Genomic DNA, 16,075 nt, shown 5'->3' on the forward strand with positions numbered 1-16,075 from the left:
GAGAGACATCAGGGAGGAGGAGGGAGGATGTGCGCCAACCGCCCTCTCCTCTCCACACACACACACACGCTGGTGACAGAGAAGGTAGACGGGAGTGTTCATCATGAGCTACCCGTGAGGTTCAGCAGCGGCAGTCAGTTGTAGTTTTGTAAATGGAGGATTCGTGTTTTCTTCCCATTTGGATCGCAGTTGCCTGAGCTGTGACGGGGACAGACAGTAAAGACATTAGAGAGGAGGGGACGCGCATCGGCAGACTGAAGTGAGGGGAAGCTTTCAGAGCAGCACGCGCTGGCAACGACTTGGTGAGTTTAACTCTTTTTATTTCTGCAAAAAAAAAAAAAAAAAAGACCCCAAAAAAATCACATTTATTTAGGAATAGCTTGTTGAGATTTAGATGATTTCGGGCAACGATTGAGCAAAACCAAATGCAGTACGTGTATTTATGTAATGTAATGTTTCAAATAAGATTTCTGTCCCTCTTATTGCGGCATGTGACTTTTTTTCTCACTGTGGAATTTCAGATTTTACAGCTTTGACACAAACTTTGAAGCGAGTTCACGACATTTGGAGCCGGAAATGCCCTCCCAAAATTAAAGCTGGGAGTCATTTGGGAAGTCTTTGGGAGCCTTTCACAATAAAACACATGTGACAAGAGGGAGAAATCGTCTCGGTTTAGACACCCAGCCAGTCGTTTGATTTGTGTGACGCTGTGTGCCATTTGTATTCGTGGCGGAACGAAATGAATAAGCCCCTCTGCTCGCTGTCACAGGTTGAAGTGAACTCAAGATATGCGTGACGGAGTAAATGTGCCGAGCGCAGATGGGAAGCCGCGTGCGCGTCTGTGTGTGTGTGTGTGTAAGCGACCTGTCATGTATCATTTCCCGTTCACTAAACTACAGGCGCTAATGGGCAGCATCAGCTCAGCCACGTGTTGGGTTAGTGCGTGCGCGCGGAGAGAAAAAACAAAAAACAAAAAAAAACAACCCAGAAACATGTAATTTCAAGCTAGGCTGCACCCACAAAACGCACGGGGCATCAATTAGTCACATGGCTATGTATGGGTTCTCAGTGTATAGCTTGGATAGCTATACACTGAGCTATAGCTATAGCTATAGCTATACAAGCTATAGCTTGTGTTTGGATGCATTTCGAAGAAGACCCAATTTGTGTGAGTGACATCCAGTTGATCATCCAGGGCCATGCTAACAGTGGGCTGATATTCTGGAAGTCATCAGTTTCTCTCACTGCTCAGTCTCAAATGTTCAATGATCGATTCAAGTAGCCAACCATAAGAGCCCCTATACCTCAGGGGTTAGTGAATTGAGGCCCCAGTCCAAAACGGTCTGCCTTTGTTCAAAAACTGTTCCTTTTTAGAGCAAAATAGGCTGTTCAAGGAGCTGTGTGACAGACCAATACATCAATGTCATAATTTGTTTTTATCCTCCCCATGCAGCCTCATTAAAACACTGTTTGAGGTGATTACTTTGTTGCTTGGGAGAATCACACCTCCCTCCAGGCAACTTGACATGCTCCCAGTCTGCTCCCTGTCTGTCTTCCTCTTTTTTCTCTCCGTCTATGTTGCCCCCCCTCCTTCTCCTCCTCCTCCTCCTCCTCCTCTCCCTCGCTTCATTCTGTTCCTGCTGTCCTTCCCTTCCCCATCATCAGCATACCCCATCCTTGGATGGAAACTGAGTGGGGCTCCAGCGCAGTGGGAGGGAAGCCCATTCCCCAGGACTCTGTCTGTCACCTCTAATTTTGAAATTCAGTGAATCACATACAATATGACTCAAGATCTTGATAATAATGTGACAGTTTTTATTGACATATCGTGCTTTTCTTGTCAAACAATCCATGGGGCTATAAAAAGCGCCTCCATTCAGAGTCAAACACTGTTAATAGACCAAAATTTCCTCGCACAGAAGGCAAACTCGCAAGCAGCAGGAATGATGGCTTCCAAGCAGGGCCATAAAGTGTTATAATAAAGGAGACTGGAGGCCAGCGGTGGCAGTTTTATTTGCTGATACTTGCTGTAAATCGGTTGAGTGCATCAGGTGCAAAAAATGAACACAACTAGCACTTCCTCAGGGGATGTGTAGTAGTTGTATTCAACAATAGTGCCAGAAATTCTGGGCCGTCTGATCTGAACAGCTCACTCGAGACCCTGAAATGGGAAAATATCCATAACCTTTGGACCATAACCTGACTTAGATTAGGCGACTACAAGATCTTTGTTTTGGTCAGGAAATCATGATGGGAATAGATACGGCCATGCTGTTAGTTTGAGAATGTCACACCAGTTAACTCACCGGTGAAAGAAACTTTGCTTACCCTCCCTTCAAACACATTTCATGACCAAGCAACACTTCCTGTTATTTCTTTGAATGCAGTGGGGAAATTGGCATAATGAACTCTGAGGTGTCCTGATATGGAACGTCATGCACTTCACTCACACACTGTATGTTGTTTCCTTGAACAGCCGTTTATTATATACAGTCTAGTTTTGTTTTAAGATGATATAAAGTGTGACTAAAGTTGTGAATCTTACGTTGGTGGGATGGGAGGGCTTTCGCGATGGTTCTGTCTTCTCCTGAGCCTGTAGTGCTCCCTCCGCAGCGGATGAACGCGGCCTCTTGGAAAGCTGACTACCCCCCCTGAGTGGCACGTGGAGGCAGGAGAGCAGTGGCACAGCACAGACGGATTATGCTCTCACGTAAATCCGCTGTCATTTCAAAACTCTCTGTTACAAGAGATTCTCTAATGAGAAGCCCTCTGCTGCTCCCTGTTTGTCTTCATCTTCACTCCATTCTCTCGTTTTCACCTCTTTTATCTGTCTCACTCTCTCCCATCTCTCTCCGTTTAATGGATGTTTTTCGCTGTCAAGGCCTTTTTTCCGCCCGTTTGTTTGTGTGAGAGCAAGTGAAAGATTCTGTTTGAAGTCGACATGTAGAGGAAAAGGCCTGGAGTCTCGGAGACACTGGAGTTTCTCTGGTACTACAGCCACCTTGGTTTTTCATTTTACGTTGTGTCCAATTACAGAGATCTGTTTCTAAGCCGCACAGACAGAGATCATCTGTTAAAGCGAGGCCTTTGTTTTGAAACGGAGCTGTCAGCGCACAATGAAAAAGGATGACGAGACATTGGATCAAACAGTAGAGCTGTAGGCTAGTCGAGACTAAACCTAGAACCAATCAGGTCTTATTTGAAAGCAAAAGTTCCACTAGCGAAACGCTAGCAAATTATTCCTAACTGTTTGATTTTTAAACACTGCATCATGCATTATGCATAAAGAGGAATAAGAACGATGAATGAATGTGTTATTTTTTTTTTATTGAGATGATTTGCATTGGGATGAGGCAGACGTATAAAAATAGTAGAGCTGAAGGAAAGACTGAGAGAAGGATGCAAATGACTGCACAGACACTTCTGTCCTTCCCCATGTACTTATCTTCATATCTCAATTGTCAGATAGTCATCATCATATTTTGATATCTTTCTCTTCCATCCTATGCCTCACCTTAGACCCACCTTTTCCCTGACCAGCCAGAGATGAAATCTGCTAAACATCCCTGCATTAACCTGCCCTTTGTCTCTGTTCCAGACAGAGAGTATTAAAACAAAACCCTGGAGGGAAAATGCTTGGGAGTGGATGTACATGCTCCAACTTACTCATAACACTGGGCCTGCTCGGCTGTCTGGAGACATATTAATAGTTTTATGGGACTTAAGAGGCTCAGCAGGGGAGCACTTTGACCACAAAAAATCATTGAGCGACCAGACAGAACACTGGACAGATGGAAGGATGGGGCTTGTGGGAAGGGAGGCCATAATGTAACATTACAATGTAATGACGGGAAGGATAGAGATGGAGGGAGTAGAGTCTGGGGAAGGGATGGAAGGTGCGACATCGGAGGGAGGTTGAGAAAATAAAAGTGGAGTGAAAGTAAAAGTCAGGATAATGACAAAGGGAATGTTTGGAGCTCTTGAGATCAGGTGGACACAAGAAGAGAGAATGACGAAAATGAGTAGTCTCACGGTCAGACTAATCAAGGCCATTGTACCAACAGAAAGAGGGCCTTCGTCCTAATCAAGGATGATGGACAGAGGCAGAGCAGAGGCCAGAGAGAAAGAGGTGATTAAGGCTCGGGTCAGACAAGAGAAGGGAAGGGAGTTTGTTCATCAGACACATTGAAGAGCTAATGGTACGAGAGTTAAAGACGGGAACAGACAGGTCAAGAAGAGAGGAGGAGGATGGGAAGAAGAGAATGAGACACTGCTGCCTCTCTCTCTCCTCCCAAAGCATCACCCCTCCATCCCTCATACTTTGTCCTCATTATGACAGAGCACGTTGTATTGAAAGAATAATCACTCCTAATTGCTTGTTCTTAGCACAGTTTGAAATGACAGAGTGTACTGTCTCAAGACACATGAGGAATGAAAATGTATCAAAGACGCTGCCTTTCGCAACTTTGTAACCTTTCCAAATGCACGCACCATGCAATCGAAAAAGTACGTGCACACACACACACACACACACACACACACACACACACACACACTCCCAGCTTAATGGAGTCTGTTAGGGTCGTTAGCCGAGTTAACGTCCATGCACTTGGCCCAATGGGAGTTACTGTGTCATTCTCCATGCTCCCCAAACAGACACACAGATACAGATATAGACCTGCCTTTGGGGAAGACATATGCACGCACACATACACACACAGGCATGCAGATGTGCACGTCACCGTGTGGCTCGTACAAGCCATGGCAGACGGGGATATTAAGCGTAACTGTGGTCATGGTTTGAGGGTACCGGCACTGTCACATCAGATTAGCTTGATGGTATCTGACCACACCCTTTCTCTCTTGTCCTCGACCCCCTCCTTTGTCCTCTCTTTTCACACCCTCCACCCTTTCCTCCACTTTTCAATTTCCAATCATGTGTCACCAAAGCCACCTCACTCTTCTTGTTTTTCTTTTTATGCAACGCTTGTAGATCTGCGGGCCTAAATTGCCTGTTGAAATTCAGGAGAGGAGGAATTTTAAAAGAAATTTCAAGCTCTCTGCAAATTGTGTTTCCAATCGCCTCCCCTTGAGGGTATCTGCCGGTCCTTACGCAATCTGGACAAGTATTAAAATAACAGATTCTTTGTGCTTCAAGGCTACCCTTGATCAACATACAAATTGGTTAGCAGAACATGCTTAACACCTCTCCTCTCCCTCATCCCCCCCCCCCCCCCCTCCTCTCCTCTCTCCGTCAATCGGGTCTCGTGTCGCTTTGCTTGACAGGGCAGGAAATCAGTCTCATTTCTGCTTTAATTCGTTCTGATCAAACATGTCGCTTCCAATCATCCCTATTTGATTAGGAGATGCCCGTATCACAGCCCACCAAGCAGGTAATGGGTGACACTTTCATATTTCACTATTATTGCACTATGTGTCTCTGTGTGTGTATGGCAGGGAGTCGGACACACACGTTATTTCCCAGCATCTTGAGCTCGCACGTGAGCAAAAGCATTTAGACTTGTGACTATCACACACACACTCTATTGGAAGTGATAATGTGTCCTGTATATTTAGAAACTCCATCAATTCCATGTCTCCCATTAGAGTGTTACTGAGCCCCCTCCCCTGTTTCTCCCTCTCCATCTTCCATCTTTTAATGTCCTCTCCTCTGTCACAGAGATATGGGGTGTAGACTTCCTAAGTTGCGGAAGGCAGAAGAGAGACGAAGCCCGGGCAATATCTACTCCACCCTTCGACGGCCTCAGGTGGAGACGAAAGTGGGCGTGACCTACACCTACCACTTCCTGGACTTCCTATTGGGGAAAGAAGGTATGGATGAGATTATCCACGTGCTGTCAATCATTTCCATTTAACAGTTCTCCTGTGAGCACTTCACATTGTACATATCCTGTTTTTCCTTTGTCCTTCTTGGGCTGGGCTTTGAAACCCAGTGAGACGTGTACTTCATGTGACCTCTCCCACACTTGCATACTTGAAATAGTCATGTGTTTCTTCTTTTCTATCGAAGATTATCAACATAAAAAATAATGATAGCCATCTAGCAATTTAAAAGTTTGCTGTTTTCTGCTCTGCTAGCCACTGTACCCTACACAGTGGCAAGTGATAACATGAGAGCAATTCAGTCATACATGTTCGAACTCCACGCCAATTCCGAAGAAGTCACGTGACATTTTCTACCAGAATTATCATAATAAATAGATTTATCATCCAATTCAATAGCTTAGCTATCTGACAAAGTTTAGGCTAAAGCTGGCAAATGTTATCTAGCACACTGCAAATTCGTTTGGACACACAAAAACCTTACCAACATGTTGGCTCGCACTCGCTGTGTCCCCAGGATAAAAAGATGAAGCAGCATTGGGCTTCAATACATGTTTTGTGGCAAAACAGTCCTCTGGAGGTTACAGTTTGGCTGTCGGATCCTTTGGTATCACACAAAGTCTCGCCATTTCTCTGTTTTGCAACTTTTGCAAGTCACTGGGATTGGTTCCTTAAGTACTTGACGTGTAGCAGCTAAATAGCAAGATATTTCTTTCAGGTGTTGGTGGAGCCCAAAAATCCATAGCATATAAACTATTTTCTGCTAAAATCCCACAATACGACGTGTCTTTGCTCAGATGGCACATTCATAAGCGTCTTAAATTGCTCACAGTACCTTCCCGAATGCTTCTGATGTGCTGCGTTGAATAGTGAGTGAATGAGTGATGGAGGATGCAGCTCCAGTAAAAATAACAAATCTTGGCCATGGCATGCAGCGGGCATCTTCATTGAGATCTGATTCACATTTTATCCAACTTCCGCTGGCTCCAAGGAATGTGTCTTCACATTTGGTCATAATCCAACGTTAATTCTTGTTACCGAGCACCTTCTTCTTTTCCAGCAATAGTTGTTTACTTAACTCCTCTGTTGTACCCTGCTCTGCTTTGTTATCCTGAACTCTGGCAGCGGCGTGTGTTTGTGTTCCCCTCATAAAATAGCCACAGTTGCTATTCCAACTTTAACCAGTTAAATGAAATGTTTAGGTCAGCAACTCTGCATGAGTGTGTGTGTATGTGGGGTTTTTTTTCATGCTGTAAGTATCTTCAGGGCGAAAAAGTGGCTTATACGCTGAAGTTGTGTCTTTGTGCAGCTCCTGTTGCAGGGAGTTCAAAGAGTTCTCTAATTCTCAGATTCAGCTGTATTGTGCACGCTGTAGCCATGCCCTCCAACTCCCCCCCTGCCTCTCCCTTGCACAATGATAATACACTAAAGCTGGTGTGTTTGTCCTGGGAACCATGTGTGTGTTTTTGTGCGTATCTGTTTATGAATATGAAAAATAGTGTGTCTGATACCGTGTGTGCATGCTCGCAGCGTCTTGAGAGCGTTTGATGAGAATCCTCTAGAGGCGTCTGCTTTCTAAAAATACTAATTCTGCTATTGTGTTGGTTTGGACTGTGAAGAGATACAGGGGAGGGACAAGAGGAGGATGGAAAAGAGAGGCGAGGTGGAGAAACAGATAGTGTTGAAGCAGATGTATAAAAAAAAAAAAAATCACCCCTTTTTCCTTATGGCTTAATGTCTGTACAAGCCTGCGCTGTGCACTCTGTCATCCGACAAGCTGAAGCAGGTGCAAGTAGCTCACTGAAGTCCTTTTTTAGAGGAGTTTCCAAATGCAACACTGTAACAGACAGCAGGCAGAGCGCCACAGCCAAGTGGCAATGGTCTGGTTGCCAGTCGGCTTCATTTTCAGCCAGCCCTGTTATGTTTGGCAAACGAGTTAAGCTGTCGTGTTGGCTGAGAGAGAGAGATCTGCCAACGCGAAGCGATGCTGGTGACCAAAACAGACAATGGACTTTTCTCATTTCTAAAGGCAGCGGCAGATGAATTCTCTCTCGCATAGGCATATATTGATACAGAAAGACCACACACACACACACACGCACTCACATACACTGTTCATACAAGCGGCTCATTCAGGCTCACACAAAACACTTTATAGCACACAGTCAACAGAGTTAGTGTTATCTTTCGACAGACAAGCAGGTCATTTATATGGTAAACTTGGCGACGCCACCTGAGCTGCTTAAGATGAGTATACTCTATTTTAGGATAAACACAGCTACTGTGAATTGATTGTGTGTGTGTGTGTGTGTGTGTGTGTGTGTGTGTGGTTGTGAGTGGGTGTACGCCTGCCTCTCTCCATCTCTCTCTCCTCTCCATTTGTGATAGAGAGACCAAGAGAAGTGAAGGATTCCTGAAGGATTATCTGATTGTTTGTGGAGATTGAGGGACCTCATTCCCAGCAAGGGGATTTATTTGTATTTGTGTGTGTGTGTGTGTGTGTGTGTGTGTGTGTGTGTGTGTGTGTGTAGGAGGTAGATAGAAGAGTCTGTATGTCAGTCCGTGACATTGAGGAAACCCACGGTCAAATCCACGCTTTAACACAATTTGGCCTCCATTAATAACATTATTTCCCCGCCAGCATGACTTGATGACTCCTACACGGTAATGAAAAACAAATATCTGTGCTGGTGCCCCTCTGACATATGTGAGACGAGAGGTGGCTGTTTGTTCATCTAACTTGTGTTCTCAGGCAGAGGAGCTTCAAGTTCAGCGTGAAGAGTGCAGAGCGGCTTCTCACCTGACCTTTGAGAAGCGAGCGATGAAGCTCATCAGAAACAATACGGCTGATAATAATGTATTTGCTTTATGAGCGTTCCAACTGCAGCAGCGCTTCCGCTGAGAAATATTCCCCTGTGACGGAGCCCAGCTCGCTCACTCTGGGTCGCAGCGACCCGGTGGTGAATCCAGGGAGGATGAGGAGAAATATGTTGTGTTTCAGGCATTTGGCCTGTGATTCACACACACAGACTATTTCTTTGAAACATGTGACCGTATAAAAGATGTTGCCGCATGGCTCTGGAGCACTTTGTACAACCGTCTGTTTGCAAATGATTGCAGTCTGTTTTTATTTTTGTTTTCCACAGCGTCCCTTTTGTGCAATCAGGGTTGTAGAACCACTGTCTCATTCCACTGAGCTGTCATGCTGCTCTACAATCAGCAATCTGCTGTACCTTGACACATCTTTCCCCCTTATAAAAAGTGTCATGATCTTCATTATCCCCATGGTAGCATTGATTGGTTACCTTGACATGTCAGCAAGAATGTGGAGTATGAAATGTAACAGCTCGGTGTGACATTTTAACCCAGCCTCCTTTTGTCGTCGGAGCCATGCTTGGATAATGAGCAGGGGAAATGGAGGAAGCGCGGAACATGAGCAGAAAAAGAGGAGGGAAAAAAGTAGGAGGCAGAATAAAGTGCGGGAGGTGTAGCAGAGGGTGAGGGGATGAAGAGCGTGGAGATACAGCGAGCGTTTGTCGGGTCTGAAGCGAGGAGGGAGGCGGAGTGCGCGAGGAGTAGTTGAGAGAAAAGAGTCAGAGGTGTGAGCGAGCGGGAGTCAGGAGTCTGAGGACGTGTGAGGAAGTAAGTTAGGTGTGATGCTGTGTGACTAACGCTGGGCTCTGCTGCAGACAGCGAGGTTCTGAACTCTGCTGATGACTTTCCGACACCCTGCAGAGACGGAGACCCACTCAGCTCATTAAAGCTTACAACATGTGTCTAATGCTCAGCAGTGTGTGTGTGTGTGTGTGTGCGTATGTGTGTTTGTGTGGGCTTTTTTTTTTTTTTTTACTGTAAACCTGTGGGCGAGTTTATTTTGTCTGGAGCTGTAGGTCGGTGCTTGTGTGTGTACGTGATGGACACCTGAATGGTATAATAGGCCTAGATATTTCCTCTGTTGACAAAGGACACATTGCTCTGCCTTACATGGTACATCTTCTCCTATCAGAATCTGCGTGTGATGCATTTGCCTCAGAGAACGGGCGAAGCGCAAATCCATCAATTTGATAGATCTTTGCTGCCTGACACACCTGAAACACAACCTTTTTTTATGAAAAATTGTCGATCTGACACAGCACGAACCATTTTTCTGCATCGTTCCTTTACGCTGTTTCAGCCTTTCTGGCCAAAAAGCCTTGAGCGAGAACCAGCAAAGATGGCAGAGAGATTCACAGCATCACAAGTACATGGTACTGTATGCGCCTTAGGTGCCACACTGTGTTCTCACCACAGCAAACCTTTTTTTCCCCCTCCTGCTTCTACTTTTTGTTTCTTTCTCAGACATTTCCTGTAAAGCGGGCGTTCTGCCGAGATCAGACCTCATTTGACAAAGCTCAGATGCTGACCAACAACTGTCATAGCCGGCGGCTGCATTCCCAAAACAGTGGGGAGCTCCTGGGTCCAGGAAGCTGATTATTTTATAGTCACTGTTTTGGCACATATCCTTGCCTAAAACCTCTGCAAGTCATTAGAAGGCTATTTAAATAAACGTGAACCTCCAGCAAGCAGAGGGATAAGCCTTGAGGGTGGCTGTGAGTAGTAATCCCCATGCATCACCTAGCAGGCTTAGTGCAAACTCTTTCTTTCTCACGCGCACACGCACACACACAGGCAAAAAGATGGCCCCATGCACACTCGCTGGAGATGCTGTGGCGTCACATACGCCACAAAAATATGCTTGACAGTCACACACAGAAATTCAGGGATTTGTACAAGGAATTAATAAGACCTTTCAAGGGGCTAAAGGGAGGGGATGATTCTCACACTCTCCAAAAACAGCTCGTGAAATCCAGGGTCAATAAGTGAGGCGTCGCTCGCAACACACGGCGGCTGTCATGTGGTCAAAGCTTCAGGTCGAGACAGAAATAGAAGAGCGGGGGATCAACAGCTGAGCAGCCGCTCTGCCTCTTCTCGTGTCTGTTGAACAGTGCACCCTTGGATGTCTGATTCTCGCTTTTAAATTCTTGCTGATGTTCCCACTCTCTGATATACCCTCACACACACACATGACTGTGAAAGTCACAAAAACGCATACAGAAACAACCACTCCATCACGCATCTGCAGCTGCCTTAAACATACGTGCACAGACACTCTTTTGCACACTCCGAACTCTACACCGCCCCCCTGCCACTATAAAACTCCACCCGGCTGTTTCTGCCCTGAGCCGTTCCCATGTTCCCATTCTGGAGCGGAATTGCAGCCTCCCTTTAAATCCCACAGTGGCAGACAGTATAAATGAAGTCGCTTCCCAGCCTAAAGCGCTGCATAACACCCTAATAACTTCTGTATGCCTTGCCTGAATTAGCTGTCTTGCCTGCATCTTGTCGGTGGGCGAGTGCCAGCCGTGCAGAGCTAATGACGGCTAATGACTGTTTACGGTGACAGAATCGTTGTTTCCCAACCCCCCCCAAACCCCACCCCAGTCTCCAGCTGGTATTATTATTATTATCACCACTGTGCTGCTTTTGATAAGTCCCCACAGACACCCGTTTAAGTGTTTGCTTGATGAAAGGCTCTCATGGTTCCAAGCGGTTACGCCAAGCTGATGTGATAGTTGGATGTTTCTCCCATTGTTTCACTGAGATGGGAGTCAGGAGAGTGTGTGTTCATGTGCTTGTATCCTACCATGGCCAGCTTCTCATATATGTGGGTGTGTGTGTGTGTGTGTGTGTGTGTGTGTGTGTGTGTGTGTGTGTGTGTGTGTGTGTGTGTGTGTGTGTGTGTGAACATGCCAGATGATGGAGAACAAATTGAAAATGAGATGGCTCTCACATCATTTTTTCCTGTGTGTGTGTGTGTGTGTGTGTGTGTGCGCATTTCTAGTTAATTTATTCAGGTTATTTTCTCTTCTCCAGACCCATGCAAATGAGATTGAATGGGAAGGGATGACAAGCATTCAGGCACAAACAGACAGCCTCATCTCTCTCTCCGGCACTGCTCTGCTAACTGCCTTTCTCTCTTTCTTCTCTCATCTCTTTTTGCATGCTCCCCTCTCTCTCTCTCTCTCTCTCTCTCTCTCTCTCTCTCTCTCTCTCACTCTCTCACTCACTCACACACACCTGGCTTCACTCAGCGATACAGAAACACACAGCCATGCATGCACATGTTCCCTTAAAAGCCCACGAACAGAGAGAGGGCTTTATTACAATGCACCGACCCTGAGAGGGCGGCTCTCGCAAACATTGCGCTCTCCCTGGTGGATTTGCCTTGACAGTTTGCTTCTATACGATAAGCTCCGCTAACCATTTCCATTGAAGTAAAGGGGTTTTCTTCCCATTGTGTTTGGTCATAAGGGAAACGGCTCTGTGTTAGCAATTGCTGCTACACCACACGCCCAAGCAGGCAAAGCATTAGCATTGTCTTTCCGACCTTTTCTGCATGTGTGTGTGCATTTTGGATTACATTCAACTGTCTGTTAGCGTAGGTGAAAACGTGTGCGCGCGCGTGTGTGTCTTTGCACTCTTGTGTTTCTTTGCATGTGTGCGTTTCCCAAAAGCCAGACTGAGGTTAATAGTTGTGGTGTAATTAGTTTCAGATTTGGTGTGAAGATGCCATGTGCTGTTGTTCAGGGGGAATCATCATAATGAAACATGCTCTGTCTTTGTTCCTCACACCCTTTTCCCCTCTTTCTCTTTGCCCCTTCATTTTTCCATCTTCCTCTTTGTTCCAGCTCTTACCCATTTCCAAATACCACACCGCTACTCTTCTCTGCCTCTTTTGCAACCTGTCATGTCCTCGTCTTGACCATTTCCCCATTACCCCCTCTTGTCTAACCTTGTATTTCTCCCTCCCCTCTCACCCGTCCTCCTCCCTCAGAGGTGCCGGTGTCATCAGTGCTTTGCCTCTCCTCGGTCAGAGAGCTGCCGGTTCAGGTCAGGGAACTCTACGCGCAGGGCTTTGTCCTGGTTGCTGTCCACCCATTTGTCCATCCCTGCGGCCCCCGTCATGCACACATCCAGCGCCAGCTCCACCGCGCCGTGTTGGTCCGAGAGACGCCAAGGTACACAAACCAAGCACGCCTTCTGTATTCAGCATCAGCACCGCCTTTATCGAATAAAACAGTGTTGACTTTAGTGATTTATGTAGCAGATTGATTAAGATAAACGAGATGATTTATTTGAGCCAGATTTAGACAATAGTTAGGATGTTGCAGCTTCAGTTTTGACATGGGAAGCCAATTGAGACCCATTATCACAAGCAAAACTCCTCAGCACCTCACCTCCTTCTCTTGATGTAAAATTAATTGCGGATGAGTCAGCTGCAAAAAATGTCTAATTTTAGCCCACTGTTCCAATTCTTTCACTTTTGACTAGACATGATAATATGCTATACTGTGTGACAGCCCTGTATACTGTGCATCTCTTCTGTAACCCAGTTATTCAGGGTGACACCAAAAGATATACGATTAGCCACCATATTTGTGCAGGGCTCACTATTTTCATATCTCCCTACTGTCAGCTCTGGTATAGCATGCTAGCTGAGCTTTATTCAGCTCATCATGAAAGTCTCTGACATATCTGCCCAAAAAAGAAACCATATAATAACGAATGGCTTTGGTGATCTCCTGACTTTCCGTCAAAGTTTTCATTTGACCCGTGACATATCTCAACTTCTACCAGATGGATTGGCACAAAATTTGGTGCAGACGTTCATTTTCACTCAGGATGATTTTGTCTGGCATGATCATCCATCCATCCATTTTCTATACCGCCTATTCCTTTTGGGGTTGCGGGGGGGCTGGAGCCTATCCCAGCTTCAACGGGCAAGAGGCAGGGTACACCCTGAACCGGTCGCCAGTCGATCGCAGGGCAACATGCTAAGACAGACAACCATTCACACTCACACCTAGGGACAATTTAGAGTCAACAATCAACCTAATGAGCATGTTTTTGGTCTGTGGGAGGAAGCCGGAGTACCTGGAGAGAACCCACGCATGCACGGGAAGAACATGCAAACTTCACACAGAAAGGAACCTGCCCGGGGATCGAACCAGCAACCTTCTTGCTGCGCTCTACCTTGCATGCACACTACCTGCTTGCCCCACCGTGCCACCTAGCATGATCATGTGGTCAAAATTTCAATTTCTCCCATTATGTGGTTCATGATCAAATGCTGCAAAACTAATGACTTTCCCATCAGCCTCAGCTGTACTTTGCATTTAGTGCCAATTAGCGGCTGTCAGCATGCTAACATGCTAAACTGAACACAGTAAACATACCTGCTAAACAGCAGCATGTTGTTATTGCTACTGTGAGCATGTTTGCATGCTGATGCATCACTCCTTGTGTCTCCTCACTCAGACACTCATGCTTTGATACCCTAACCTTCCATTTTTGGTCACTTACTCTTTGAAATGAAAGGAATTACGTTGCTTAGCCTAAAGTTTGGGGCATCCTCTTGTGTTCTCTACACTCTTTTTAGCGTGATTTCAAGGAATAGCATACTGTATACGCACCCCCTCGCAAACACATGACACACACACGCACACACTTTAGTGCACAGGCAGGTGCTGAGCTGCTCCTTTGATGCCCCTCCTGCCAAGTGGTCCTGCTGCTTCCTGGCACCTGTCACCGTGGAGACGGCTGATTGCATCACCAGCGCTCACCAGAGGGGAACGGCGCACTGAAAGAGAGAAACCATCTCTCCATCCTTTCATCTGCTTACTTCAGTGATGGCCGTGCCCCCTTTTCTTTTGTCCTCCGCGCCCCCCTTCGTCCCTTTACTCAGCCTTTTATGTCCCCATCACTGCCATCCCCTTTCATCAAAAACCCTTAAAATGAAAGAAAAAAAAATCTGACAGATCTACTGTTTCAAATCTAGCTGAGAATGTCACTCACGCCTCAGAGCACAAGATATTACCATGGCCTTCCCACTGACCTCAATCCAAATCTGAAGAGGCGTATCTGAATGCTGCTTTTATGACCGAGTCTTGCACTGGGAGCAGAGAGAAATTCAGTCCCCTTTCCTGCGTAATAAGTCTATTGTGCTTTCAGTGAACGTGTGCTGGAAAATTCACCCCGTACCAGAATTGACATTATGTTTCTGCTGCGATCACTCTGGGTCGATGAGTGCTCGTGAACATGAGCGTGTCTGCCAGAATCTGTAGAATCATGGCTCGTTTAGGCTGTAATGTTACCGGGTGATGGAACTGCTGCGGTGATAATAGACAGGAAAGGAAATAGTCCAGGGCAACGTTATAACAGCACAAGAACATTTTACATTTTCTAGTTCATGAGAGCACAACTGAACCAAACTAAATGACATGATTGATTCTTTATGCTGAATATTTGTGTCATTTCTTAACCCGTAGCTCAGAGAAAAGCCAGCTGAGGTGGGGAAGAGATCGCCTGGAGACAGATGTCTGTGTGGCAGGTCACCAGTCTGCTGACCCAGAAGTGATCCAGAGCTATGTCAAGCGGGTGAGTTGGATGGGGAGCGCAATCATGCTAGTAAACCTTGTTTTGGTCAAATGTGATTGGCTTTTAATGGATTCTCTTCAAATAGAGATGCTGAAGCTCGAGATAAGAACAATGTTTCTCTCAGATTTTGTTCTACAAATGTCTTTTTTTTTTTTTGACTGTAGGTCAAATAGGATCTTTGTGCACCATGGCTTTAATGATGAGCCACCTACGCATGGTAGGGGGCTTAACATTGCTGGAATTATTTCAAGAAAAGACCCTTTAGTGAAGCCATGCAAATGTAACTAAAGGATACTGAATGCTTCAAAAGAAGGAAGGAGAGCAGGGAAAGTATTTCAACCTACACTCGTTATTTGTTCAGTCCAACTATTCTCCCCCAGTACTGATTCTGATACTCTCCTGGGGATATTTACAGGTGCAGATCCAAAACCAGTGCTCTCTTTTCCCCAAATTTAAACTGTGGCTTTTTTAATTTAATATGAAAAAAAATGTCTGAGCCGTTTAATTCAGAAAGGACAGCTAGTCAACAGAGTTGTGCAAGCAGTGACCCGCTGTGAGGTAACACATGGTGGACAGTTGTTACTTAATAAGTGTGACTGATGGCAGAAACACAGAGTTTTATAATGACTCTGACCAAGAAAGTGGATCTGTTGCATCTTGGCTTAATGAGGTCAGTGTCTGCGCTCACATCCACCCGCCTCACTGAATCACCTAGAGAGTGTGTCATGTTTGATAGCCATTTAGAGAGAAGAGG

The 16,075-nt window shown here is 45.8% G+C and overlaps 1 protein-coding gene across 2 annotated transcripts in view; it reads left to right on the top strand.

Moving 5' to 3' along the window:
• The window catches only part of rftn1a (raftlin, lipid raft linker 1a), a 22,829-nt gene continuing 6,754 nt past the window's right edge, over positions 1-16,075 (top strand). The window contains exons 1-4 of one of the 2 annotated variants that reach the window (XM_070984680.1): positions 1-302; positions 5,681-5,832; positions 12,719-12,902; positions 15,213-15,321. In XM_070984680.1, coding sequence (XP_070840781.1) covers positions 5,685-5,832; positions 12,719-12,902; positions 15,213-15,321 — 441 coding nt within the window. In that variant the 5' untranslated portion in view covers positions 1-302; positions 5,681-5,684. Of the gene's footprint in view, positions 303-5,299; positions 5,394-5,680; positions 5,833-12,718; positions 12,903-15,212; positions 15,322-16,075 lie in introns of those variants that run through there. The other variant, XM_070984681.1, reaches the window with a different exon arrangement.

Source organism: Chaetodon trifascialis, chromosome 17, assembly GCF_039877785.1.
Source record: "Chaetodon trifascialis isolate fChaTrf1 chromosome 17, fChaTrf1.hap1, whole genome shotgun sequence".
Classification (NCBI taxonomy): domain Eukaryota; kingdom Metazoa; phylum Chordata; class Actinopteri; order Chaetodontiformes; family Chaetodontidae; genus Chaetodon; species Chaetodon trifascialis.